This window comes from Paralichthys olivaceus, chromosome 21, assembly GCF_024713975.1.
Source record: "Paralichthys olivaceus isolate ysfri-2021 chromosome 21, ASM2471397v2, whole genome shotgun sequence".
NCBI classification, from domain to species: Eukaryota; Metazoa; Chordata; class Actinopteri; order Pleuronectiformes; family Paralichthyidae; genus Paralichthys; species Paralichthys olivaceus.
In genome coordinates this window covers 17,957,977-17,985,917 of record NC_091113.1, presented here as the reverse complement: position 1 = coordinate 17,985,917, position 27,941 = coordinate 17,957,977, and the positions used below count along the sequence as shown (strand labels likewise).

General features: G+C 40.5%; 1 protein-coding gene across 4 annotated transcripts; it reads left to right on the top strand.

The window, feature by feature from the left end:
* Positions 1-27,265, top strand: LOC109626598 (V-type proton ATPase 116 kDa subunit a 1-like). 4 transcript variants are annotated; one of them, XM_020082676.2, is made up of 22 exons: positions 1-136; positions 2,200-2,356; positions 2,544-2,622; positions 2,807-2,904; positions 3,026-3,154; positions 3,489-3,571; positions 3,903-4,029; positions 4,221-4,303; positions 5,428-5,521; positions 6,303-6,515; positions 7,875-8,025; positions 8,725-8,864; positions 8,978-9,141; positions 9,642-9,732; positions 10,211-10,329; positions 10,567-10,783; positions 11,933-12,040; positions 12,970-13,077; positions 14,382-14,399; positions 18,384-18,501; positions 18,882-19,053; positions 26,130-27,265. In XM_020082676.2, exons 2-22 carry the CDS (start codon positions 2,240-2,242, stop codon positions 26,221-26,223), a joined length of 2,523 nt encoding a protein of 840 aa, XP_019938235.1. In that variant the 5' UTR covers positions 1-136; positions 2,200-2,239; the 3' UTR covers positions 26,224-27,265. The 4 variants fall into 4 exon arrangements, with proteins under 4 accessions (XP_019938235.1, XP_019938234.1, XP_069373780.1 ...); XM_020082675.2 differs by having other exon boundaries at positions 12,877-13,077; XM_069517679.1 differs by lacking the exons at positions 18,882-19,053; positions 26,130-27,265 and having other exon boundaries at positions 16,625-18,417.
* Positions 27,266-27,941: the final 676 nt, after the last annotated feature.

Sequence of the window (27,941 nt, the reverse complement as noted above, 5' to 3'; positions counted from 1 at the left end):
ACATCCGTGGAGTGAAGACTCCCCCTTGCTTTTATTTCGAAATGATTGGATTTCCGTCATGATGTCAGCTGACTGTGTGTAGCTTGACGCAGTGAGGACCACAGCATCCAGGAGGCTGAGGCAGCGCACGGCACAGGTGAGCGAACACAGGGTTCACTATCAAACCCAGGGTTCACTATCAAACACAGGGTTCACCACTGAACTGAGGTCTGTCTCACATGTGCTGTTAGTGTGTGTGTGTGTGAGAGAGGGAATGAATGAATGGACCATGATATCCTAACGTGTTTGCTGCGAGGACGACAGCGATGATGATGATGATGATGATGATGATGATAATCTGACAATTCGCAAATGATAATAATCACACGTGTTATCCAAACGAACCGAGTCGTTCCCGGTCTGAGATATCGCTCAGATCGTGACAGCCTGTCCGCACCAGCAACCGGATCAGCGGCTCAGTGTTACGGAGAAAACATCGGAAGCATTAGATTTATTGCTGTGAGTAAAGTGATCAAATAAAAAAATCATTTGATAATAATCCCACACGTGTGTAACGTGATGGGGAGTCCTTGGTGGAAGCTGGAGATGCTGACAGAGCTCTGCAGGCCACACTCCAGCAGCATCATGGCGTCCTTGAGTCGTGAAGGGCAGGGATGCAGCATCAGCGGGAGGGGGAGGGGGAGGAGGAAGATGAGGAGGAGAGGGGGGGTATCAAGAGGATTTGTGAGTTATTATTTTAAAAGCTTGTGTCGTCATGGAGCCAACGTATTCAAGATTCAATACAATTATCATGAAGCAGCCCCCGGGTTGCACATCGAGATGACAGATCCCTCTATCCAACCATTTTCTGACCTGGGTGAGTGTATTTTTGACAAAGGTAAGCATAATAGTTCAAATCATGGTTTAAGGAGGAAGAGCGAGTTGTCCACTAACCAGATGGTCGGTGGTTTGATCCCTTGGGCAGGACACAGAATTGTTGACGTGCCACTGATGGCTTTGCTGGCAGTGTGTGAACGTGTGATAGAGAAAGTGCTGCACGAAATAATGCTGTATGAATGTGTGTGACTGTCCATTTCTAATTTAGCAATCATCATGAGCAATGCATGGATATTAACCTCACATATCATTCACCTTTGTTGCCATGTAACTGTACTGTACATTATTTCTGTTGCACAGGGAAAGAACAATGAAGGCTGTATTAACGTGTTGGTAGGGTCATCAAGTTTACTAGGGATAATGTGATCAAAATAAGTAGCAATTGTTTCGGCATTTGATCACTTTATAAATTAAAGTGTAACACAATGGATGAAAGACATTCCTTTGTAGCCAGTCAGTTTTTCACAAGGAGACATATGAGTAGACATCTGATAAAAGAGAACACTTATAGGTCAGGAATTTATAAGTGAAGGAAAATCGAGCTCCTGGATTTAATCAATACCTTTCAGAAAATTTGCAATAATTGAATTTCAAGCACAGGGTGAGACACAAAGAGTAAACAAGGCAGTTTGAGCCCTGTGTGGGTCTTAGACACCGACATTTAATGCACAAAATATTCATGTTAGTTAAGAAAATAACTGGCAGATTCAGCATTGACTACAATTCAACACTATATCGTACAGTGTAGTGGAATAGTGTGGAATGCGGTTCTGATACTCTGTTGTGTTGCACTGACCCACACAATATAGTGTAGTATTTTATAGTACAGTACAATAGTTGAGTACAGTATGATGTGGTGTAATAGAATAGAATAAGAATATCGTATTGTGTAGTAGATTATAGTAATGAATAGTAAAGTATAGTAGTTAAGTTATAGAGTAGTAGTAATATTGTATATGAAAAAGTATAGCTAACTATATTATCGAAATCATTATATAGAATCTTAGAAGACAATATAGTATAACAGTGTAGTATAAAATCTTATATTATTATAGTATAGGATAGAGGAGTAGAGAAAATATAGTATAGTATAGTAGTACCATAGAGTAGAGCAAGAAGTAATATAGTAATTTATTAGAGAAGAATTTCTTAGTGTAGTATAGTTCAGAAGAGTATAGTATAGCAATTTTTAAACAGTAAAGTATATTGTGTTGTACAGTTTTACAGTCTAACAGTTAAGTACACAACATTACAACACAGCTTTAATTGATATTAAAAACTTCTAATAGTTCCTGTTTATCTCTGTCCCCGTCCTGTGTGCAGCATTTGTTTATTCTAGCTGAGGTGGAGTGTGGTGGTCATCATGGGGGAACTGTTCAGGAGCGAGGAGATGACTCTGGCCCAGCTCTTTCTCCAGTCAGAGGCCGCCTACTGCTGTGTCAGTGAGCTGGGAGAACTGGGCATGGTCCAGTTTAGAGATGTAAGTGCAAATGTTCTCAATAATCTACATTAAAGTCAGTAAATGAAGTAAGAGGTCAGACAGGACATGTGGCTGACATTTGACATCACACATGTACTGTATGCGATGATTCATGTATTTATACTCGTTTAACCAAATATCTTGCCAGTTGCCAAACTTTTTTTTTCTTGTCTCTTTCCACCGGCAGCTCAACCCAGATGTAAACGTGTTCCAGCGCAAGTTTGTGAATGAAGTGCGGAGGTGTGAGGAGATGGACAGGAAACTGAGTAAGTCATGAGACATATTAACCATCAGGCCCACAGTGCAGCTCCATGTTCAACTTTATGATCCTCTTCCTCCCTCTCTCAAGTAAATGTTTACAATCAAGTCAATTTTTCCTAATTACTTTTTCATCGTCCCCTCTGGAAAAATATGGTATTTTGCTGAAACATAATTGTTTCTGGTGATCAGGGTTTGTGGAGAAGGAGATCAAGAAGGCCAACATCCCGACTGTGGACACTGGAGAAAATCCAGAGGTTCCTTTTCCCAGGGACATGATCGATCTTGAGGTAAACAATCATCATGTTAATTTCGGACCTTTGTTGTTCCATAGATTTAGAAGCCTGAAGCACATATATACAAAATGTGTCATAATGCTCAGCGTGAGTGTCTGGTGTTTGTTATTGGCAGGCCACCTTCGAGAAGCTGGAGAATGAACTGAAGGAGATCAACACCAACCAGGAAGCCCTGAAGAAGAACTTCTTGGAGCTGACGGAGCTCAAACACATCCTTCGTCGAACACAGCAGTTCTTTGATGAGGTTTGCCTCTCTCTCTCTCTCTCTCTCTCTCCCTCTCACACACACACACACACACACACACACACACAAACACACACATACACACACACACACACACACACACACTGCACCATATGACCAGAAGTTTATAAAATGATGTTAATGTTTTTTTATATGCATTTATATGTCCACACCATCAATGAACCTGGTTAATTGAAGTTTGTGAATCAGTTTTATTCATAGTTTATTGTTACAGAACAATACCACAAGCATTTAGTAAGGAGAATATATTATTGTACTGTATGTGCTCTAATTAAGTAAGTAAATGAGGTCTTTTCTGACCTGTCTTTGACAGATGGAGGATCCTAACCTGCTGGAGGAGTCATCAGCTCTGATGGAGGGCAGTGAGGGGGGTCGCGGGGCCCCGCTCAGACTTGGGTAAAGCATGGGGGCTGCATTGTATTCTTTAACAAACACAATTTATTGTTTTGGCAAATATTGATTTACATGAATGGGGACACATATAAGTAAACTGTATTTTGTCTGCAGTGGTCAGTAAACATGTTCTTGACTTAAATCATGTGATTGTTTGCTGATTGAATTCAAATTTTGTCCAGTTTACTTAATTGACTTATTGTACCTCATTTAGGTCATTTAGCTAGCAAGGACTAAATAAGAAGAACACAAATAATATATATATACAACACATTGTTATTTTTGCCACTTCCTAAGTAAGTAGTGTTCTCAGTTTTACATGTACTTTTTACAGGTTTGTGGCCGGAGTGATCAGCAGGGAGAGGATTCCCACCTTTGAGAGGATGCTGTGGCGGGTGTGTCGTGGTAATGTCTTCTTAAGGAAGGCAGAGATTGAGGACCCCCTGGAGGACCCCGCCACGGTCAGCACACTAATCAAACAAACAAAAATAGTCATGGAGAAGAGTAAAGAGAGTAGAATGATTGCAGCATGGTCCTTTTACAAAAGTACAAGGTAGCAAACACTAATGTAGGAAATTGGCTACTTTGAATACTTGAATATTGAAATCAAATACGTACCACATTATTTTTTAATACATTTTCTTTCCAACAGGGAGACCAAGTCCACAAATCGGTGTTCATCATCTTTTTCCAAGGTGACCAGCTGAAGAACAGGGTGAAGAAGATCTGTGAAGGGTGGGTGTCACATTCTGTCTTCCTGCCGTTACTTCATACTATTTTAGGATTAAAGTCTTTGAGGTCAACAGACAGAGGTCTACTATAAGATCAGTTATAACATCCGAGGGCCATACTGAATTATTGAACACGTGTATGAGCTCAATGTTTATGGCTGTATTTGCAGCAGTTAGACACGACAGTGTTTACGACAGTCAGCCGCAAAGTGTGTGTTGGCAAAAAGCACAAGAGCTGCTTGTTGTTGATGGTACGTTCAGTGCGTACATTAAAAGTTAGCATGTGAACTGAAGTTGTGGTCCCAAAATTATATAGTTACTCTCTTTCCACCAAGGCAGTTCCAAAAGTTCTTTGTATTTCAGAAAAAATTGGTTTCAGGGTTGCACCACATCTTTGCAGGTCTAGAAGTAAGAACTGTTTCAATTGATGAACTGTCAGCATGAGAGAGAGAGAGAGATGAGAGAGCAGAGTCAGGATGGACTGAATGAATTGATGAATATCAATCAATCAATCAAATTTTATATTTAAAGCCCATATTCACAAATCACAGTTTGTGTCATAGGACTTAACAAGGTGCGAGATCCTCTGCCCTTCACACTCAACACCTATTAACGGGAAAAAACCCAGTAGAGAGAACTACATGTGAGGGTTTCCTGTCCCAGATGTGCAACAGATGCGATAAGTAGCAGAGCACATCAAAAAATAATGTATAATATAATGAAATATAATCGCCACAAAATGGCAATGGACTCAGCCAATCACTGCTAGATGATATAAACGTCCAATTACCCAACCCTGGCTTGTAGTAGGCACAAGTGTTGCGAAATCATAGACGTAGTGATGGTGACATAATGAAGTGGCTCTATAAGGCGTCTCTAGCCCATGGAAAAGCAAACTGGTTCTTAAAAGTTTTGCACGTTGAACCAGCTCCAAACCAGCACAAGCACTCTGTTCACTCCGCTGGAAAAATGAAAAAAGAATTATTTTTTTTTGTCCATTTCTTATGAAAGGCATTCAGCACTGTCTGGCTGTGCTTGCTGGACTATCACAGTGCAGGAGTAGACATGACACAAAGCCTGTTTTGGAGAGAAAAAGTTGACACATGCTTGGTGGGTATATTTTTCCAGGTTCCGTGCCTCTCTCTACCCCTGTCCAGAGACCCCACAGGAGAGGAAGGAGATGCTGGCTGGAGTCAACAGCCGAATTGACGACCTCCAGATGGTACGTTTGTCACTGCAATGGAGCTTTACCTCCCATCGGCACTACTGGAACAAACAAGTGTGACACATCACAAGGTTTTTGAAAATGAAAACAGAGAAGGGTGAGGGTAGTTAAACTTGGAGTAAACTCTGCTTATTGTTTGAGTCACATTACCATCAGCAGTGCAGTTCATTTTTTTGATTTAATAATTCTTTCAAAGCGCCTTTGTAGTCTTTGTTAAGTTGCTTTCTGCTAAATGACAAGACATTAATGTAACTCTGCACATTAGGATGTCTGTGTTCAGGCGCCTGCTCAGTTTTCCTTGATAAAATTATTTATTTCCAATCCAATTACACATGTCCTCATAGAGTAGGTGGGTGTTTTCTCGTGTATTGGTTCTTATCTGTCGAAGACCTTTGTCTAAGCCTGGAAAAAAAGCCTTGGTTCTGCTTGAGGGGTCTTACTCCAGTCTGAGAGAGACTGCAAAAGAGCATTTTACTCAGGTTGACATAGAAAAATTGTATTCTGTGTACAAACATGACCTGTGACATATACAGCTCACACTCTGATCCAGAGAGGAGATCCCAAGGGTGCAGCCACACGCGATCAAAAGTAAAGTGGTCAGAGATTGGGGTCATAGACTTTCTTCTCTTTGTGAATCAACATTTTTTTCTTGATACCAAAAAATCAAATAACCATCATTGCACCTTACCAGCTGTTCGAACTGTCAGGCCTAACACGATCCAAACATGCAGTGTTGACTGGACAGGATCTACAATCGGAAACAAATCTGCTTCTCTAGGTGCTGAACCAAACAGAGGACCACCGTCAGCGAGTGCTGCAGGCCGCCTCCAAGACCATGCGGGTGTGGTTCATCAAGGTGAGGAAGATGAAGGCCATCTACCACACGCTCAACCTCTGTAACATCGACGTCACCCAGAAGTGTCTGATCGCTGAGGTGTGGTGTCCCGTCTCAGACCTGGACTCCATCCAGTTTGCTCTGCGCAGAGGGACGGTGAGTTACTTTGGTTGAGTATTTCTTTGTGCACACTTAAATCTTGTGCTCTTGTTTTGGCGGAACTTTATCCCAGCAGCTCTCTGTGGCTCTGCTTCCTGTTGTTGTGAGCTGCCACATTGTGACGTCAGTGTGTTGCTGACAAAAAAAGCAAGTACACACAAAGAGGTCACAGTCATACTGAGACATTAAAGCTGAACGTTTTGTGTGAGAAAATATAAACTGTATTGATATTATAGTTGTGTTGTTTTTCAAAAGAGAATTAAACTGTATTTCCACATTTATATAGAAACGGCATCTACTATTTTCTGTTGTTCATATTTTTGAACACCTGCTGAGTTACTGGCACAATTCTAAAAGAAGAGCTCTACCTAGCTTTAGGTGTCTGTCAGTGATCACTCGTTCGTCCAGTACTCAAACCAACACACTGACCTCATTCAGACCTGGTATTAACATCCATCCTGAGTGATCGGATCACAAGTGGACAAGTTCAGATCTGAAAACACCAAGACACGACCTGGATGCGTTCAAACCACATTCAGAGCTGGTCTGGGACACGTGGTGTTTTGCTGTGATGCAAAATGCCCCATATATGATGTCAGCTGATGTCCTCTGGCCTGCCACAGTTTCACAAGGAATCAAACATATTTTTACACTTCTCAGTGCCCGTACGTGATTTGTTTGTGGCCACCGCCATTATATTAACGCTGATCACCACATAATCTTCTTAAATTGGTCAAAATCTTTCTTCATATCACAGCTCTACAAGATTCATTCACATCCTCCTGACTCTGCACACACACACACACACATTTCTTAACTTAACCAAAAAAAAAACCATAATTGGTCTTTGCAAACAGACATGATGCTTCTTATTATTTGCATCTAGAGCAGTTAAGTAAGATCTCATCACAAATGGTCACAGGAGACGTTCAGGATGAATTCTAATGTCAGATGTGAACAGATGAGCTTAACACTGACTTGTGAGCAGATCTCTCAGGATGGATGTTAATACCATAAAGCTGAGTCTCATATGGACTTCTGAGGTCACAGATTGAGTCGAGTGACTGAATTATGTTTTTCAAATTATGTTTGTCAAATTCCAACATTAGATAATGTAAAGTCTGAGATTATGTGAAGATCTCTAGAGGCCAGCTGGTCTTACACCTACAGCATGGACAGTACCAACCAGTTGAGGAAGACTGCAGCACACATTGACTCTGGTTGTGCCAGAGGTTTCTTCCAGTTAATGAGGGGAGTTTTTTCTCTCCACAGTCGCCGAAGTGCTTGTTCATTGTGTGAACTGTTGAGTTTCTCTATACAACTTAAGGTCTGGAATTGAATTGATTTATTTGGCAGGAGAGGAGTGGCTCCACAGTGCCATCCATCCTCAACCGGATGCAGACCAAGCAGACTCCACCTACATTCAACAAGACCAACAAGTTCACATCAGGCTTCCAGAACATCGTTGATGCCTATGGCATCGGGAACTATCGGGAGATCAATCCAGGTCAGGCAGGAGTTACTTTGTCTGTATTTGAATTCATTAGTCACGGCATTAGTACATATTTGAATTTCCCCTGTCCCCATCAACAGGTCAACGTCTTAAAAGCCTTTCTGTAACTCAAAAGTGAAAAACACCTCTATTTGTATGAAACCAGAGCTTCACTGTGATTAAAAAGCACCAAACTAGAACTTAAAGGAATTAATCAGTGCATGAAAACATGCATGTGCATTTAAAAGTGTAACCGAGAGCAGCAGAATGGGGAACATAACATGACTCTGTTGTTCTGTTGACAATGGTGCTGTGAAAATATACATTATAAATACTATAATAGCTAAATGACCATTTAATCAAAATTATTCAATATGACTGTGTGGTTAATTTGGTTGATCTACAGAATGTGGACTTCAATCTAAATATTTTTGTCCCAAATTAGTCAACTCTACATTGCAGTTCCAGTTTATTCTACACATGATTTCAATCATTTTCTATCATTACATCATCATTATATCATTTTCCAAACATTGTGAAAGTGATACGAGTTGTACACACGTGGATATAATATGATGAGTTTTCTTTGCTTTACTATCTTCACATGAGTAGGCATGACCTTGACCTGACAAACCTTGTCAACTTCAGCGTTCATCAGTGATTATTTCTGATCTTTTTGTCTAATGGCTTCATCCTGTGTGTTGCCTGTTACAGCTCCCTACACCATCATTACGTTCCCTTTCCTGTTTGCGGTGATGTTTGGTGACATGGGTCACGGCGCACTGATGACCTGCGCTGCCCTCTACCTGGTCATCCGAGAGAGTCGCCTCGTCGCCCAGAAGAGTGACAATGAGGTACAGTATAGACGTTAACGATCGATCCAATTATGAAAAAAGATTCACAGTTCAATCTCACAATGCACAGGTTAGAAACATTAAACATATGAAGTTGCTGTGTGTCTCTGTAGATGTTTAACATGGTGTTTGCTGGTCGCTACATCATCCTCCTGATGGGGATCTTCTCCGTCTACACTGGCATCATTTACAACGACTGCTTCTCCAAGTCACTGAATATGTTTGGCTCTGGGTGGAGCGTCAGGCCCATGTTTGGCTCCAAAGGAGCAAACTGGACGTAAGTCAGCCAACTCTGCTTGTACTGATGCTGTCTGAGCAGTTCTTTTTTGTTGATTGCAAACTTTTCATCACAGTGAGGTTTCCAGAGACTTAAGCTTAAACCTGAGCCCAGTGGCGAAGAACTGGTTGGATGGTTAAACTTTTATTAGACCAGAAATAATTCAAAGTTTGAATATTCAGCTGACCCGCTGTGCTCTGTCTAATTAACCTTCAAATCAATCAAATGAATTATGAATGTTAAGTGAATTTTGTGGAAGTACATATTGAATGGTGTCTTTAACTTACTTGGACATAAGTAAATCTTTTGAAACCATAGATACTACCTAGCTATTCAGTATATACTAAAACATTCATATAATTAAGGTATCATCATGTTCTGTCATCATATAACATGTTCCTGACACTCGTGATTGTATTTAGATGTTTCAGGTTCTAAAATGTTCTGTGTTCTAAAATGCACATCATGAGAATAATCCACCGCCTCCTGATCTGTCTTAGAGTTGAAACACTGGATGGAAATGCAGTCCTACAGTTAGACCCTGCTGTTCCTGGTGTGTTCAATGGGCCTTATCCACTTGGAATCGACCCGGTAAATCCTGCACACTCACTTAAACAACATAAATGAATACCTTGCTGTACTGTAAAGAGCTTTGAGTGGTCATGAAGACTAGAAAAGCTCGATATAAATACAAACCATTTACCATGAATAGCTGGCTGTTATTAAGCTTAAGGAATAAGGCTAGAAATATTCTGTATTTGTCAACTTATCTGTCATGATTCGTAGTCATCTAGGTCATGGTGTCTGTAGCAGTTGTTCATAGGCAACTGGACTTGCTTTTGTTTCTTGAAGAGGTTTCATCCCTCATCCGAAAGGCCTCTTGAATTCCGAGCTGAAGAAATGTAAAGAGTAAAGAGCCAAACCAGAGTGGCAACAATAGCACACATAAAGGAACAAATAATGCAGAGTCAGTGGATATACCAGTGCACTCTAATAGAAATGAGGAGTGAAATGGAACAGACTGCCTTGGTTGGGTCTCAGCTGTGACCCCGTTGTTCGGTCTCTGCAGATCTGGAATATTGCCACCAACAAGCTGACGTTCCTCAACTCTTTCAAAATGAAGATGTCTGTGGTCCTGGGTGTCATCCACATGCTGTTTGGAGTGTCTCTCAGTCTCTTCAACCACCTGTAAGTGCTACTCAGGGATAACGCTGGATGTGGAATTATTAGTAATAAATAGAGTTACTCTACACGTTTGCGTTTGTGTGTCACGAATGAAGCAGTGTGCCACATGAAGGACATCTGTCATCTATCCATCTATCTATATACATACACATGAGAGGGAGAAAACGAGAGAGGAAAAGGAGGAGGAGAAAACCCCAAAGGGAGTGTGTGATGTGTTTAATGCCTTCACTGCTCTTACAGGTACTTCAAGAAGCCACTGAACATCTTTCTGGGGTTCATCCCAGAGATCGTCTTCATGTTCAGCCTGTTCGGATACCTTGTCCTGTTGGTCTTCTACAAGTGGACCGCATACGATGCCTTCACCTCCAAGGATGCTCCCAGCCTGCTCATCCACTTCATCAACATGTGTCTCTTCAACTACAATGACCCTACTAACAAGCCCCTGTACAGGGGACAGGTGCTCCCTTCCTCATCCACCCCTCTGCTTCTCCCAGCTTCCTGCCTCTCCTTCTTGCACTAACATGGATGAACACTTGTAGAGAGGTGCAGAGTAGCTCATAGGAAACAAGCCTACAAAGAAAAGGCTCGAACACAGAACAGCGGAGTTGATCCGGCAGGGAGTTTGTAAATTGATGCTTCTTTCTGTCGAAGTAATTGTCACTCACATGTTTTTTTTCTCAAGCTAGTTAAAGGACAGTCAAATTACTGTAGTAACCTTTATTCTGCTAGATCTACAGTTCCGCCACAAAATATTGGGATAGTAATATGGTTTTCATTATTTCAGCTCTACCTCAGCACATTGGATGAAAGTTTTAAAATATTTCAGTGACAAAGGGAAACGTTATCGAGGAACTTGCACGGCTACAGTATGTTGTCACCAATCTGCCGATCAAGCTCATCAGATGAGAGTATGTTAAATAGGGCTGTTAGTTGCCGAAAATTACCGTGTTCATCCACAGCGATGCTCAACTTTTTAGTTCGTTGTGTCGCTTTCGTTGCTGACAAATGATATGCTCATCTCTTCTGCCTGGTAGGCTTGTGATGAACAAACTCCCTGCTGTGCCTATTTTGGAAATGAGCTGCCTGTTCTTGATTTGATTGGCTAGAATAAGACTTGTTTCTCTACTCTAATTGGCCATTGGAGCAATGGATATAAAGTGAATATTGTCCTCTGTGTTTGAAGCAGCCATTGGAAAGTAAGAATGTCCGCCAAAGTGAGGCTTATCCCAGAGGTTCAGTCCTGCTAACAATATATCTTCGCTTGCTGTAGCTAGTTTTACTTTACTCCTCCTTTTGTCAGATGAAGTTTTAGATGGAAAATCGCCAGTAACATTCTTGCAGAATAATCTGCTCTCCTTTCAACAGATTGAGTCAGTACTGGCACAGAGGTCATCAGTCAGTCGTCATTCTCTGCTACATTAATTACATATTAGCACATTACAATGAACTGTAACAAGGACGTTTACTGTAGGAAAGTATAACAGTTCCGTGGTGTTTCTGTACTACCAGTGAGAGGGAGGAGTGACTCAGGCCTGGTTTAGGATTCTTCTGATCACTGCTACACATTACCAATACCTTGTTAACCTCTCTCTGTTTAAATCTGTAGATGGGGATCCAGATTTTGTTGGTGCTGATTGCCCTTGCATGTGTACCCTGTATGCTGATTGTGAAAACAATGGTGCTTCGGCGTCAGCACCTATGGAAAAAGCACCTGGTATGTGGATCCGACCCCACCTATGACCTTAATGCCACCTTTCATGAGTAACAATTATAACCTTTGATATAACCCTTTTTTCCCTATTCTGCCATTCATTTCAATGCATATCGTATCGTGTAATGTGGTTGGTTGTGTTGCCATGAAAACTGCTTAAAGCCTGCCTTAGAAACTCAGAAAATACTGAACAGACTGAAGACACCCTAACAGTGTGTGATCTGCCATTTTAGTCTATATGCTTGGCAAGTTTCTGCCCAAATGCTATATATCCAACAAAAACCTCTTACTTGAATGTAACCATGGAATATGAACTAAAGCTGCTCCTTGTTGTTGTGTAACTCAAAGAGGAGCAATCCCATCAGAAATGAAGTCAAGTACCCGTTCACAGGAATTATGGTCACATCGATAGGAACATTTCATTGTTAAATTTGCGAAATGTGAGCTTTTGCAGTAGGTTGTAGATACATTTAGTTCATTAAATGTTGTCTTTTCCAAAACTTGGAACATTAGTTAACAGTATTTGCTGGAATTACTACTTAAATACAAGATCAGTCAGCTAAATCAACATCTGCAGAATTAGATTTAGGGGAGGAGAGGTTACTGTTTTCCTGTAGAACTGTTTATGAACAGGGCTTTTCATGAAACGGTAGTTACTTGAACCATTCATACGTCTTTCCCATTATCGTATAGCTGTTGGATATATTTCATTTTGGAATGCTAGCCTTCACTCACTGTACTGGGTGTCCTGGTTTACAAGAAAAATGAAAAGCAAATTACGACAAACAATCTAAGGCTTGCTTTAAGCTAGACACAGCTCTTGTGGCTTTTGTATCTAGTCCCAGAAGAGGGAAGAAACCCCTGCAGAGAATCTAGAGCAGTCTTTAGAGCAAACAGGCGTGTCCTCATCATGCACCGGACTCACCCAACAGGGCACGCAGAAGTTCGGAGGTGTCCGGGTGGGTAACGGTCCAACGGAGGATGAGGCTGGAATCATGGACCACGACCAGCTCTCCCAGCACTCAGAGGAGGGAGAAGAGGTGAGTCCATTAAACATCAACAAATTTAGATTCAACTTCAAAACTCAACCCTTCATTTGCATAGTTTTTAGCAAGATTATGATACAAACTATATACTTTTTCTACTTGGATTCACTGTATCGGACTGCCTGTTGCAGTAAAAAGGGGACATGTCATTCAAACACCTGAATGGTGTGTTTGTTTTTTTAAAGGCTTAAAAGTAAAAAACTTATGTATCAATTTGAAATTGTCTGTCCCAGCCCATTCACCAGCTCTCTGTTGTGTCTTCATATGAGAGAAGAGTCTTTCCTGGGTAGGAAGGGGAGAGGGAAGAGATGGGTCTAAGAGGGAAAGGCAAGGCTGGTATGGACCAGAGCTGATAAGAGATGGTTTTTCCATTTCAGTAACATAAACAACAAGTAGAATTTCTGATTTCTGAAAACACCTCCCAAGTTTTTCCTTCTGTGACTCAGAGGTTTGGTGTCTCACAGTTGACCTGCATGATAAATCTCTGAGCGTTTATGTTTGACTTTACAGATACTGCATAACTGTAAAGTCTGTAATTTGTTCCAATTGTATGATATTAAGCGGAGGCATGACTCATCAACAGGGTGATGGAATTTGATATTACATAATGTTGAGAGCAGCAAGTGACTGGAACAGTATCAGGCAGAGCAACAGAGAATGGTAACCTCCACATACATGTGACTCATCGTGGTTCATCTTAAAGAACCCTAACTTCCATCGCTTTCATTTGTATTAATGTGTTTTATCAAGCACATACTCTGACCCTTTAACTTATAGTCATTGTTTTTAAAAGGAGCACCTAGTTCAAGATGTGGCGTGTATGAGTTCTGCATGGCACCCAGACATATCCATACTTCCAAGGTCATCCACATAACCCACTCTGACAGTGCTATGTGCTCAGTTGCATGGCCACATGTGACTACCAGCATGTTCTATGTGTATATGTGGTGCCTCATTAGGAAGGACTAATATTATACGAAAAGGCTGTAGCTTTGGATCGTACACTCTTGATTCACCTGGACAACAGTGATCTATAATGCTTTAAGCATACATTACATAAGGAATGATATTATTAATTAAGGAAAGAAATCTGAGCCTGTCCATATTCCAAGATCTGATATGAATGAATCCAACTTTACCCGACCACACGGTCCAAACCTGGAATCTCGAACAATGTTAGAACTAGAGTCCAGTGGAAAAAAACGTCAAAGAAAAGATCCAGGAGTAGGATGGAAACATCTGGACTGATGCAGCTCCTGAATTTTGTCACTAATCTTTGACTTTCATTTACTTTCAAGCACTCAGAGGAGGAGCCGGTAAGAGCCTGAATTTGTTTTTTTCTCAGCATGTCTGGATGCTGTCTTGATCTGTTTGTGATTTTTCCTGACTGTGATTTGCTGAAACAAGACCTGAACTTGTGAGATGAACTTGTGAATTGTGAAAAAAACTGTTTTGCATTTTAATAATTCTTGTAAAAATCTAATTTTTTACAAGCAAAGACAGCAGTGGGAAACTAACTGATGGGTTAGAGCGCTGTCCGCAAATTCCCTGAGGTCAGATCAGAGACAAGGTTAAAGAATCAGAAATATTTTTACCTTATCAAGTTCTTATTAATGAGATTTGGCAGAGAGACATGTTCCAGTGGACACAGACACATACCAACCATAGTTTGTTGTCTTTGACGTGTGAGAGAGACAAGACTGAGTAAAAGCTAACCATGACAGGTTAAAGGTTATAGATTTTGAAAGCTGGCGTCACTGCCTTCATGTAGAAGCACTACATGTGCAATTTAGATGAAACACACTCGTGAAAACATCATGAGGTTTATTCTACATTAAATTTCTGCCAATAGATCCCTTTCACCTAAATCTTACACACTGGACCTTTAAAGAACAAGTTATAATACAGTAGGTGCAGCCCGTCTGACTCTTGCACTCAAAAGGTCTGCTCCTTTTTTAAACAAAGCCAAGGCTTCAAATACCAAACTGAAAATAAAACTGACTTTATATAATAAAAGGGATGATATCAGACTGAAAATGGAAAACAAGACATCAATGAACTACTGATTAAGCTGTTGTCATTCGAACAAGAAAAATGAAGTGAAGGCTGAAGAAGGAGGCTTGTCTGACCATCAGCAAGAAGCCTTAAAGGAATGCTGTACAGTTCAGTGTTTGTTGATAAAAGGTGTGAGCCTTCCTGGGAAAGATGGAAGCCATCTGGTTTCAAAAAAATTTACTGAAACGGATCAGCAGTGGCGATATCTCTGTTCCTGCAGTAATCCAGTAGCCAGATGTGGATCTGACGTAGGCGACTGCACATCGTGTCACCAAATTGTGGGGGTGGGGAGCTGTGGTCCAGAAATAACTCATCTGTCAGAGTGTAATGTTGTTTGTGTCTGCCTCAACATTTGCAGAGTTGTGCTGCAGAATTTTGCATGTACCTGCACAGAAGAAAGCTCTGTCACGAGGCACCGCCTCTTACCCGATCATGCCAGTAGCAGGTTGTGCATCTTCAAGTTAATGTTGGTTTGAGCTGCTAGTCTTAAGCACAGCTAAAGAGCGGGTTGCAGAGATCAGCTCACCTCTCCTCCTTCTGCAACTTTTGAATAAAACCTCAAGGACATGAGCTGTGTCTGCAGGACAAGATGTTTTACTGAGTGATGAGACAAAGCTGCTCTCTGCAGGGTGATTACACGTGAACAATGACTGAGTCCACTTCAGGAACAAGTACGCAACACGCTCTCATGTGCACCCTGAATGACAGGAACTTAGGGAAGACCACCGAGGAGACAGAAAGGCCCAGTAAAAAATCCACTGGGCCATGCAGCCAAAGCGAGTGTTTTAGAGGATGAGGTGCTTGCAGGCTTTATTTCTTTGACCAGAGGCTTTTGCTGATATTATGTCAGTGACAGCACCAATGTTGTCTCTCTTCCTCATCGCCAATGTCGTTGGTGCAACACTCACTTTAATTTAATTGCAATTAAAGAAAAACATCTTAAAAATACATTATAACTATATACTATGGAATCACATGACTCTACTCAGTTGAAATATTTAGTGACAACATTCCTTAACAGTGCCACTCACTTCCCTCTATCTTGCCATTACAGCATGTATGTTTTCATTAGCCACTTGACTCTGATCGCCTTTGAATGGGAACAATGAGCACTGCTTCCGTGAACTCTGTTTCATGAGTCCAAGGACAAAAGAGAAGCATGGAAAGAGGAAACCAGACCAGGGCCAAGCCAAACCCAACAAGTGCAACGTAGAGCGTTAGACTCCCGTGTTTCCTCCACTCTCAGCCCACTGCGTACAGGAAAGGCTCGTCTTGCTCCAGGATGGAGAGAACGGAGGAACTCTGTTGGCTTTACAATACACAAACAAGTCCCTGAGCTGTGTTGCTGTTAGGGAAAAAAGAAGAAACAAACTCAAACAAGCCAGACATCTTTGCTCTTTGTTTTCTCATTGGAGGATCAGCTAAGGGTCGAAGGTCAAAGCAGACACTCTTAAGGACCAAATAAAGCAATTAAAAATATATATTTTTTGATTTTGTCACATTGTGTTATCAACAACTCGTTATATAATGATAGGGTAGAAAATCTGGGCGTGGCTTCCGTGGCTCCTGGCTCGGGTGCTGCCTTCAGGTGCTGTTGAAAAACCAAAACACTACACAGAGTACAACCAAGCAACAAGCTCAAGTCTCCCGGGGTGCACAGTTTGTCCATTTACTAAAGCAAAGCAGGCTGTTCAACGGTTTTTCCTACATATTTTGAATTACAAAATTTGAATTACACCGATCATTAAAAATAATCATCAGTCTTGTGTTTAACTGCAGCGTCGTCTGTTCAAAGCTTCCTTTCGTTGTACCGCACTGCTCATGCCATATCGCCAGTTGAACTGTTATTATTGGCCACATTCTGATAATAGAGCTAGTTTCAACAGATTCTACAAACCTACATACACAGAATTGTATTATGTTTAAAATATGTTCATGACAATGAACAGACTGAACTGGCAGAAACACCTTAACAAACATCTAAACTGAAACATTTATTCATAAGGTTTGGAGACATGTATGTGTGCATGTATGTATGGACATGTGCTTGGTTCACAGCATGTACACATGGAATTGCAGTGATCAGGTTACTACAGTGCATGTGTAGTTTAACCTGATTTCTAAGATTTTCCTCATGTGCATGTACGGGTAGTGGGTGATATGTTTCTGATTAAATATGTTTTTACAAAATGTGTAATAAGTCCATTAACAGCTGTGCATCGCATTCTCCTATGAGAATATTGAATCATACCAAGATACTCAAATCATTCCTTTTCTAAGTATGTCCCATTAAAACCAGCATGCCACTATATGTAAAAAAACCTCACTGTTCAGCATTTGTAAGCACATTTATTTATAACATTGTAATGTTTGGGCAGTGTTATAAATATTACCCACATGTGGGCAGAGTCTGTTGTGCACCTGCCTGTTTGTAATGGACTGATCTCTTGATCTGTGTTATTGCTCCGAAACTACGTCAGAATTATTTCTTGTCATGAGTAAGCCCTCCTCGAACGGTTCTACAACATACTGTCACTTGTTGTTGTTTTTCTTGCTGGACATTGTCTGCAGAGCTTTCTATAAACAGACTATGGTGCAGAGTGAAGTTAGAAAACTTTGTGTTCATCCTACTTGGTTTATCTGCAATTAAAATGTTATGGTCAATATTTTTCATAAAATAAAACAAATTGCTTTAATCCCACTATTTAAATCCTCTGGCAGGACAGATATTATTGATCGCAGGCTGTCAGTTGCTGATCGACATTTTTAACGTGGTCCACAGAATGGATATTGAATTTTGTTATTAATATTGAACATGTTTCATTTCCAAATCATACCAAACTTTGTTCTTCACTCTCTTTGGCAATTTACAATATACATGCCAAGTGTGAAGCTGGTAAGATGAACGGTTTGTCAGACATGCATTTTACAGATAGACGTACCTACACAGACAGAAGTAGACACAGACAGACATACATACACACAGACAGACAGATGTACATATAGACAGACTGACATACATGCAGACAGACAGACAGACTGACAGTAGATAGATAAGTTTTTGACAAATAGACTGGAGGTTATATTCTCCTCACCTGTATATGCCTATATCTGCTCATAACTATATTTGCGGTCTGTTATAAACCATTTACAAACCAGACTTACAGTCAGGTGTTGCCATAAAACATACAAGATTGTGTCACTGTACCCATGGTGTTAGTGCTAATCATCTTGGTTTTCTGCAGTTTGATTTTGGAGATGTTGCAGTCCACCAGGCCATCCATACCATAGAGTACTGTCTGGGATGCATCTCCAACACAGCCTCCTACCTGCGTCTCTGGGCCCTCAGCCTGGCTCATGCACGTAAGTCCATTATGTCTTAAGAGGTTGTAGTTAAAAACCCTATTCACATAGTAGGTGCATCAGCTCAGTGACATTGGACTCACTCTGTGCAATGATCAGCCACAACAATGAAAACCAGATTTAAATGTTATCACCAAGTTGGTGTAAACTTATTATTTATTATTACTTGCTTATACTTAATTATCGGCTGAAGCTTATGTCATAGCTCAGGTGTATTTTTGAGCAAGGCACTTAAACCCCAAGAAGCTCCCTGAGAGCAGGGCAGCACCTTGCATAGTGAGTGAGTGAATGGGTGAATGAAAGTGACTGTAAAGACTGTATAACAATCCTATTTAAGTCCAGTCCATTAATGTTATGTTGTTATCTTTGCGTGTGTGCAGAGCTGTCGGAGGTGCTCTGGACCATGGTCATGCACCTGGGTCTGTCGTCCCGGAGCGGGGGAGGGTTCTTTGGACTGTCCATCATCTTCGCGGCTTTTGCCACTCTCACTGTGGCCATCCTGCTTATCATGGAGGGGCTGTCCGCCTTCCTGCATGCCCTGCGTCTGCACTGGTTAGTCACACATTCACACACACATATGCAGCACCCACACTCACACGGCCTGCATGCATGCTACCAAATTTGTATTATATGTGTGAATGCGCAAGGTGAGCAGGAACACCCATGCATACACTCGTCACATTTACAGAGAATAATATACAGTAGAACTATCATAGGCCCGCACATTGAATTCCACATTGATTGAAAACACACACACAGTCTCTCACCTCTTGAACCAGGTATACCTGCCAGAGCTGTAGCTCTTCACTTTCACATGTACATGAGGAATGCAACATGAAACATTCCTGACCCAGAGTGGTTTACCAAATTGGGAGCGCAACAGGACTCAAGATAACCTCACACACGCCCAGCTCCATCACCTCCTAGCACCACCTCCAGCCTGCTGAGCCGGCCTGCCCCAGTGCAAACTGCTATGACACACAGGGGGAAGCTAAACTGTATAGAACACAGGACATCCAGTGAACAGAAATTTATGGATTAGCCTGCCCACAGGGTGATTACCCCTGAGATACAACTATGCAGCAATAAAAATACATGTATTGACAGGTAGCAAGTGTTTGTTAGACGATAACAGCTGTAATCGTGAATCATATTAATACATTTTAACAGATGGGATTCTCAGTAGTAGTATTTTGAATTGGCACACAGATTGAGTTCTACAGAGAACTACGAGGAGGAGGTGTGGTGAAAGTGATGGATGATAAATGTTCAGTATTCCATGAGGAAAACATCCCTTTCAGCTCAGAGCATGTAATGATATAAATCCAGTGATTGATGAGCACACAGGGACCGTTTCATATACACAGTGGGCTTCTCTGTCAGATAGATGTGTATAAATGGCTCAAAGACAGTAAAGCAGCAACATACTGCGAAGGAGAAATTACATTTTCACACTTACCTATCCAAATATTTTTTTGTAACTAACGTGAATCAGATCTCAAATGTGGTCATTAGTTCTTTGCTCATTACCAAACCAACTGTATCATATGTACGTTTTAATTGTGTGTTATTTCTTCTTATCACACATTGCATGTCGGCTATTTCAGATGTTTGTTAAGCAAACACAACACACACACAAATTCACAACCTTTCAGATTAAATTATCTATAATTCAGCTCGAAATGCATGCAGCTCAAATTTTACATTCTCGCGCTTTTACTTTGTAGGCTACATTGTTGCTAACATGACGGAGATCAGGATCCGTAGAACCCAAATGTTTGTGTCCGATATTGTGAAATAAAAAAACAAGAAAAAGCCAAAATGATAGAGGCTAGTTTTGCACAACCACTTCTGAATTCCTTTGTATAGTCCTACCTGCAGTATCTGCCTCCCACATGAACCGTGCCGGTTTTTATACAAACCAGACTGTTATGGAAGCAGGTGCAATCAGCTCACCACAACCAGTCTTCATTAACACAAAGTAAGGTGGAAAAGCAAAAGCTTGACTCCAGGCCAACTTTGTCTGCAGAGGAGCATCTGCTGTGATTATTTTTTAAAGAGATCAGACAAGTGGAAGGCAACAAGATATCTCATTGCAAAATACCTTTTATAATGATATGATGGCAAACATCTGTGGGATTGTGCAAACATCTTTGAAATACCTTTGCTGGATAACCTGAACAAAATCATGTTTTAGTTAAAGGGTCACACATGAAGCAAATCTTTTAGTTTACATATTTGATTTAAGATCCTACTTTCTATAAATCTTCACTCAAACCAAAATAGGAACTGTTTGGCTGCATGTTAAATTCTGCTGTAATCTGAAACATTTTAATGGTTGGTTTTTATCAGACTCCATTACCTCACACATATGATACTGATGCTTATGTTGGCTAACAAGTAACAAGCTGAGTGACAAGACCGGCAGGAAAATTCCATAGGGGCGGTCATATCTACTTTGTGGCTCAATTTCAAATGTCTGTCAATGTTCAGAAATGGTTTGGATGAAATGCCAGGAGTGACCCTCTCATACACTTACTGAAGCTCAGAAGTGGTCTTATGAAGAAATCTAAATGTGTCACAAACTGAAAGATCAGTGTTTCCATCCTTCGCTATGCAAACATTGTCCATTCACCATGAACACACACACACACACACACACACACACACACGGAGGAGTAATCCACCACTAAAAAGTCCCAACAAATGACTGAGATGTGATCAGCTGATTTAGACAGTTGCTGAGCCTTTTTATAAAAAACCTTTGGTAACACTTGATATTAGGGAACACACAAAGTGAACATATCCAAGCACTTGATTGTAATTCATGTATAAGAACTTCCTTACTTACCATCAATAAGCAGTAATTAGGAGGTTATTAAGGGAAAACTGTTAACCAATGGAGTAGTTGCAGAATAAGGTCATGCCTCTTATATCCATGCTAATAAGCAACTAGTAAATGGTTGATATGTGTTCCCTAATATAAAGTGTTACCAAACCTTTTAATGCAATACATTAACTATCCATCTGTATGCTGTTTTTAAATATTTAAATCTTCAGGAGGAACCAGAGGGAAGGGGCTGAACGCTCTAGTTAAGGAGGATGAATATGAATGCATTGAGAGACAAACTGACACATTGTCTATTTTGATCTTTAATAAGAGTTGTTGACATTAGAAATGTGATATCGGTATCAGCGTCAAATATTTAGTACTGGTCAAGATGTGCTAACAAAGACGTAGCAAATAAATCTGTCAAAGTCAGTAAACAAATGACATGAACGCTCGTCCCATGAGGCGACAGCTCGGTGCTTCAGTATCACGAAATGCTCTCGGGCTCTGGTGTGTGATTGCGAGGCACTTCGGTAATACAGCTGCAGTGTCAGCTCAGCAGGTCTCTGCTAAGGTTAAAAAGAGTAGTGGAGTGTTTTTCACAGAGGGGAGTGAATGGAGATGTTTCAAGTAAACAGCAGTTAAGCTGGAGCCTCTGCTCTGCGGTCCACTCTTCACACACACACGTTGATGAGTTATCAACACAAACACACACCAGAGTGGGTCCAGCTTAGTGTGTGTTAGGAACAAGCGTTTCTTTCCCCCTCCACAGCTGCGTGGAGAGGTAGATGAGAGGATCTCTCATTTCTTTCCTCTTTTTAAGCGTTGTCCTCTCACACAGCTCTGGCAGGCCAAATATTTGCCATGGCCAGGAGACATTCCTGGGCACTCCCCTCTCTGCTGAGGCTGGGAGCCAGCAGGAACCAAAATCCTCTTAAATGAAGATGTCAGGCGTTGTCAGGATTTGAGAATTTCAAGGACTATTCTGAAAACATGCAACCCATTATATGTATCGACACAAGATAAGCAGTGCTGTCAATTTATCGCAAAATGAAGAGAACTGAAGTTTGTCCCTCAATACTTTCAACAGAACTCAACTGATGCAGATTTAGCTTACTTTAATATCAAATTTTCCCATTCAAAACTCCCATTTAAACAGTTGATATTTTCATTAACTATTATCGATTAGTAAATAAGTTACTATAAACTAGTGAAAAGTAATTAAAAGTGCTCATTTATTTACTAGCCATTACAAGTCAAAAGTATGTTAAAGGTCCAGTGTGTAAGATTTAGGTGAAAGGGAACTATTGGCAGAAATTTAATGTAGAATAATCCTCATGATGTTTTCACTAGTTCATTTCATCTAAATTATATGAATTGTAAAGAAAACTCTTTACCCCAGAAAAGGCCCTTTATATTTAAATACTTTATATGTACATGGAGGGGACCCTCTCTACGGAGGCCACCATGTTTTTTACATTAGTCCAGACTGGACAAACTAAACACCTTTTGAGTTTTTATGACAACTGAAGCTACCACAGGTTCTTTTTCATGTTTAGAAGGGGAGGGTGAGGTGAGGGGTGTTCAGCTGTTACATGGAACTTCAACACTAGATAAATTTTACACACTGAACCTTTAAAAAAAACAACTAGTCAATTTAACATTAAGCAGAGTATATAAGTTGTTTTGATCATCGAAAGATTATTTTCAAATGTCTTCTTCTGAACTGAATCTCAGATGGTAACCCTCGTCTAAAAGATGTTGAATGTTCTGCTTTATTTTTTACTCTAGTTGCCACTAACTCCTGATTGATCATCTATGAATTCCTCCCATTTGTGCTGCACATGGTTTTGGTCTAAATTGGTTTTTGATGTGCATCCATTCTTTTTCAGGGTCTTGTGTTTCTCTTTTACTTGTGCTCTGGCTCTCAGCAGCCATGTTTGGTCACATGGTATTCCTCATGCGTCCCATCGACTGACTCTCACAGTTCATTTCCACAGACCTCTGTCATCTCTTCACGTGCAAATGTCTGTGACATGTTAAACAAGAAGCGCAGGTGAAGACAGCTCAGGAATTTATAGAGGCTTTGATTCCTCCCACCTTTTTCTGCTAAGCTCTGTGGAACACGGAGCTTGTTCCAGACAGAAATGTTGGGCCCACATTCAAAGTCACCTGAGGTTTTGCTTTTACCTCAACAAACTACTTTGGCCTATGTCAGTGATGACATGTAATAGAAAGGACCACACTCAAGGTGTTTGGCGTCAATTTAGCTTTTTATTTATGTCATTCATGTTATCTTATTTCTTTTATCACAGAAAAAGTAATTGATAATCATTATAACTTTTTGTATTTCTTCGTCACTTTTCTTATATACATGAACTGTGTCACTGGCTGGAACAAGCTGCTGTCTCCATTGTTCCCCATCCCTGCATCAGTTTAATTCATACATCCTTAGAAACCATCTATTAAGGGCACATTAGCAGAAAGTGGCACATTCATTTATATGAGACTGAAAAATATGTTCATAATAAGCTCAGGCTCAGAGGCTGAATGTTTTGTCTGTGATGTTTCATACAATATAAGCCTTTTGAAATAGCCTGGAAGCGAACATGTGTGCGAGGAGAAATGGATGTGATGTGTGTGAGGATCTCACTTGATCTTACTTTCATGGAATGTGCCCTGCCCTCAAGTCATAACAGTCCAATGAGATTGTCACGGGTATTTTCACCCTCAGGGGAACGAGATTGCTTTCCCGAAAGGTGCACCACCATTTGGCTCACGTGCCAACTCTCACACTCTCCAGTGTCCCTGAAGGGCATATGCTCCCTCCTTTATTCTTTAATATGACTGGAAAAGGTCAAAGACATTTATTTTGAAATGAGCAGATCATTATTTTTAATTTGACAGAATGGTGAAATAACACTATTCGAGAAGATAGGTTTTTGCAGTAGATGTAATTGTCAGCCAATGAGTCAGTTAAGCCAGAATGGCACTGAAGGGTAACGGCAGTCTGAATAAGAAAGCTGTATATGTCCAGGTCCACGTCTTTGTATAAGAAACAGTTATTAAGACATTCCTCTCATGTGTTAGCCGTGTTGTAGGAATAATGATGCTGTTCAGTTGTTTTTTTTCAATCACTGTTCATTGAACTTTTTGAATACAAAACTATATCAACAATTTCAGGGTAACAGCAAGATGAGAACATAACAGACAGGACTAATAGGACAAATAGACGAACACACAACAGAACTAAAATACGAACAATTACAAAAATGACAACAAAGTAGATGAAATGATAAGTATGATGATAAAATAAGAAAATAAAATAATAATATATAGTAAAAAAGGGCATTAATACTTGTTGGAAGGTCTGCTGTCTGTCACTTAATTTAGTTTGTTGATCTTTTCATCTCGCACCATCATCAGTTCAAGATGTCCCTGTGTCCTGTTCATTGGTTTATGAGCAAATACACACAGAACTACATTTCCAACAGCCTCAGTTTTACTTTGTGTTCATTACTAACTATGTCGCCAGTGTGCTGGCGTCCCCTCTTACACTTTGTTTGTCTTTACAAACGGCCGTGCAGCCTGACACAGATGCTAGCGTGGCTGTGGAGTGCTGTGGTTTCAGAATCTTTCAAACAAAGTCATTGAGACGGTGCGTCATTTAAACATGTCCAAAGGCAAAGGTGTTTGCACCTCCTCCAACTGACTGCCCTTGGAGATGGAGTGTGTCATCACAGAGACGGGGGGGGGGGGGGGGGGGGACACAGTAATAATTCAAATTGGACTGAGAGTGCTCGTCCTATTTCCTTTATATTTACACAAATACTTATTGATTTACTTCACTCAGGTGTCGGAGGCACAGTCAGCCTAACCCTCTACAGGCTTCAGGATATTTCGCCAATCGGAGGAAAGTTGGCTCCTAAAGGGATAGTTCACTGAAAAATGAAAATCCACTCAATATCTACTCACCACTATGCTGATGGTGGGGTGGGTGACGTGTTTGAGTCCAGTAAACACTTTAGGAGTCTCAGGGGTAAACAGCGTTGCAGTTACGAGTTCTCCCTGAAAACAGGCCGTTTGGGATAAAGGACTTTTTTGAACTGAGAAGCTTCTCCAGTGCAGTCTCAAATTAAAAACAGGGAGCTGGAAATGAGTATTATAGGTCTCCTTTAAAATGTGCTATAACTGTAAACTCTTTTGATGTGCTCCCGTTTGCTCTGTATTGCGCTTTTATTACAAACATAAAACTCCATAAACCGTTGGAGAGGAACCCTTCATTACCAAACAGGACTCTTATTGTGAAGTATTTGCAGACATACCATAATGATGACAAAGCAAAGTGGACAAACACACACACACACACACACACACAGACTCGTAGTGACTGAAATAGGAGTAGATCCAGTTAAAGGGGCAGAAATATACCTAATGGCTGACTGGCATACACATTATCTGACAGGCACCAGACGCTTATTCAGCCTTGTTGTTGTTTGTTGTGTTTTGTTACTTGTTGTTTGTCCTGGCCCGTATTTGGTGGCCAACCTTTTATTACGGGATAATTGACTTCTGTGTACATGTGAGAAAATATGGTGGGTGTGTAAGAAGAGCCACCAACCGGACATAATGAATTATGCTCTCTGCATTCAGTGTGTTTCAGCTTTAAAATAACTTTCCTTAGTTCACCCTGCTAAAACAATATTCAATAATGAATTCATAGTTAATTAATAGTTGCCATGCTTTTCAAATCCAGCTTCTGACCACCAGTGTCCCTTTGTTTGTCTTCTCCTCTCAGGGTGGAGTTCCAGAACAAGTTCTACTGTGGACAGGGCTTCAAGTTTGTCCCCTTCTCATTCGAGAGCATCCTGGAGGGGCGATTTGACGACTGATCCGCCCTCAGCCCCTCCGGCACGACCACTCCCACCCTCCCTCCTGTGTATGTTTGATTGTATGAACCCATGTGCAGCCCTCTTTCCCCCTCTAGTGGTATTTGTGAAACCGTTGCATCCTCGCTGTAATGTGGTCTGGAATGAGGCTGCGCTCGATCCACGAAGGAGTTTCTGTCAACATTACACAGTATCATCACTGTGCTGAAAACTCAACATGGTCCCTCCTGCTGTCATAACACCTCCTCCACCTATAACACTGTAAAGTATACACACTATTTCACTTCTAAGCACATCTAAGAAAAGAAACAATTATATTTTGAAATTAGAGCAATGAAATGCCATTGGAATAAAAGTCATATACTTAAAAAATTTACATTTCACTCTCTAAAACCTTAATAATTCTCATGTTTTGGACACAATTGTTAACAAAAGACCAACCACTCACCCTTACAAATCTTAAAAACTATAAAAATGAAGATCTAAATTTAAAAAAACAGAAATAATCATCTAATGTGCTGCTTCTGCAGTGTGGCTTCATTCACGCCATCTCCTTACAGGTATAATAGCTTTCACCATGAAGTAACATAATGTGGGATTGGAAGGTCAGCGATCAAAATCTGACGATATGTCTGGTATAACTGCAAAGCGATATGATTCTCCCATTAGTTGAGCGGTATATCCAAAATATTAAAAAAAAACTCAGTGTGTGGAATAAAGTGGATGTATTCTTACTGTCTGACCATAAAGTTGTGTTACATTGAAAAGAGAAAAGAGCTGAGCTTGTGCCCTTCGTGCTGTGATCTGTGGATTCCTTGTGCTCATTCTGTATGAAGTGTTGTAAACCAGTTAAAATACTGAGCTGATTCATTTATCCTAAAAGGTCTATGTTTGTGGGATTACTGCTCCATGAATCTGAAAGATAACAACTCTTGAAAAGCTGAAGAGAGATGACAAACTTAATGTACAACTGATGATGGACAGTAATCTGTGACATGGACAGTAATGTGTTTGTGGCTAATAATAAACGGAGACATGAGGTTTCGTCTTGTGTTTTCTGTGTCCTGTTGTGTATTTGATGTAGAACCACATTTGAATATCCCAAGTGTTAGTTATAGTTTATAATTATTAGGTAGTTAGCTGCAGCATGCAACTTCACCACTAGATTCTACACACTGAACCATTAATGGCTGTGGGAGAAACACAGATAATAGAGGCAATATGATAATTATAGTTTCCTCCTTGTATGAGAGCAACTAGTGCACAGTCTGCATCATGACCAACAGAGGGCGCTGTGCTGCAGTTTAAAACAAACAATAATCACAGCACAGAGCAGACTGTGAGCTGTGTCAAGCTCACGAGTGTAGCTGGAAATATACCCCTGCACATTTTAAAAAGTAAAAGCATTACATTTGACATGACATTAACAACCCTAGAGTTAAATAAGTGGGTGATATGAAAGATTTAAACCAGTATTGACATATCAGGATATATTTGACATGTTAATACAATATAGCGGATGCAATGTGAATTCAAAGCAGAAATTAAATGTTCTTCTTACTTATATTAACCTCTTTATATACAGTCTATGATATTAACACATTAAAAAAATTACAAATACGTAGTTTTTATCTCTCCTTTCTGAAAGCAATGTCCCTTCGGACCATCTTCGTCTAATATGTTTACCCTGTGGCGATTCTAGAGCAAAAATTCCCAGGGCT

Coding starts and splice junctions, on each gene's coding strand:
- LOC109626598 (XM_020082675.2), top strand. CDS start 2,240: ATGGGGGAACTGTTCAGGAGCGAGGAGATGACTCTGGCCCAGCTCTTT. Junction 2,357..2,543: donor GCATGGTCCAGTTTAGAGAT/GTAAGTGCAAAT, acceptor TTCCACCGGCAG/CTCAACCCAGATGTAAACGT. Junction 6,516..7,874: donor TTGCTCTGCGCAGAGGGACG/GTGAGTTACTTT, acceptor TTTATTTGGCAG/GAGAGGAGTGGCTCCACAGT.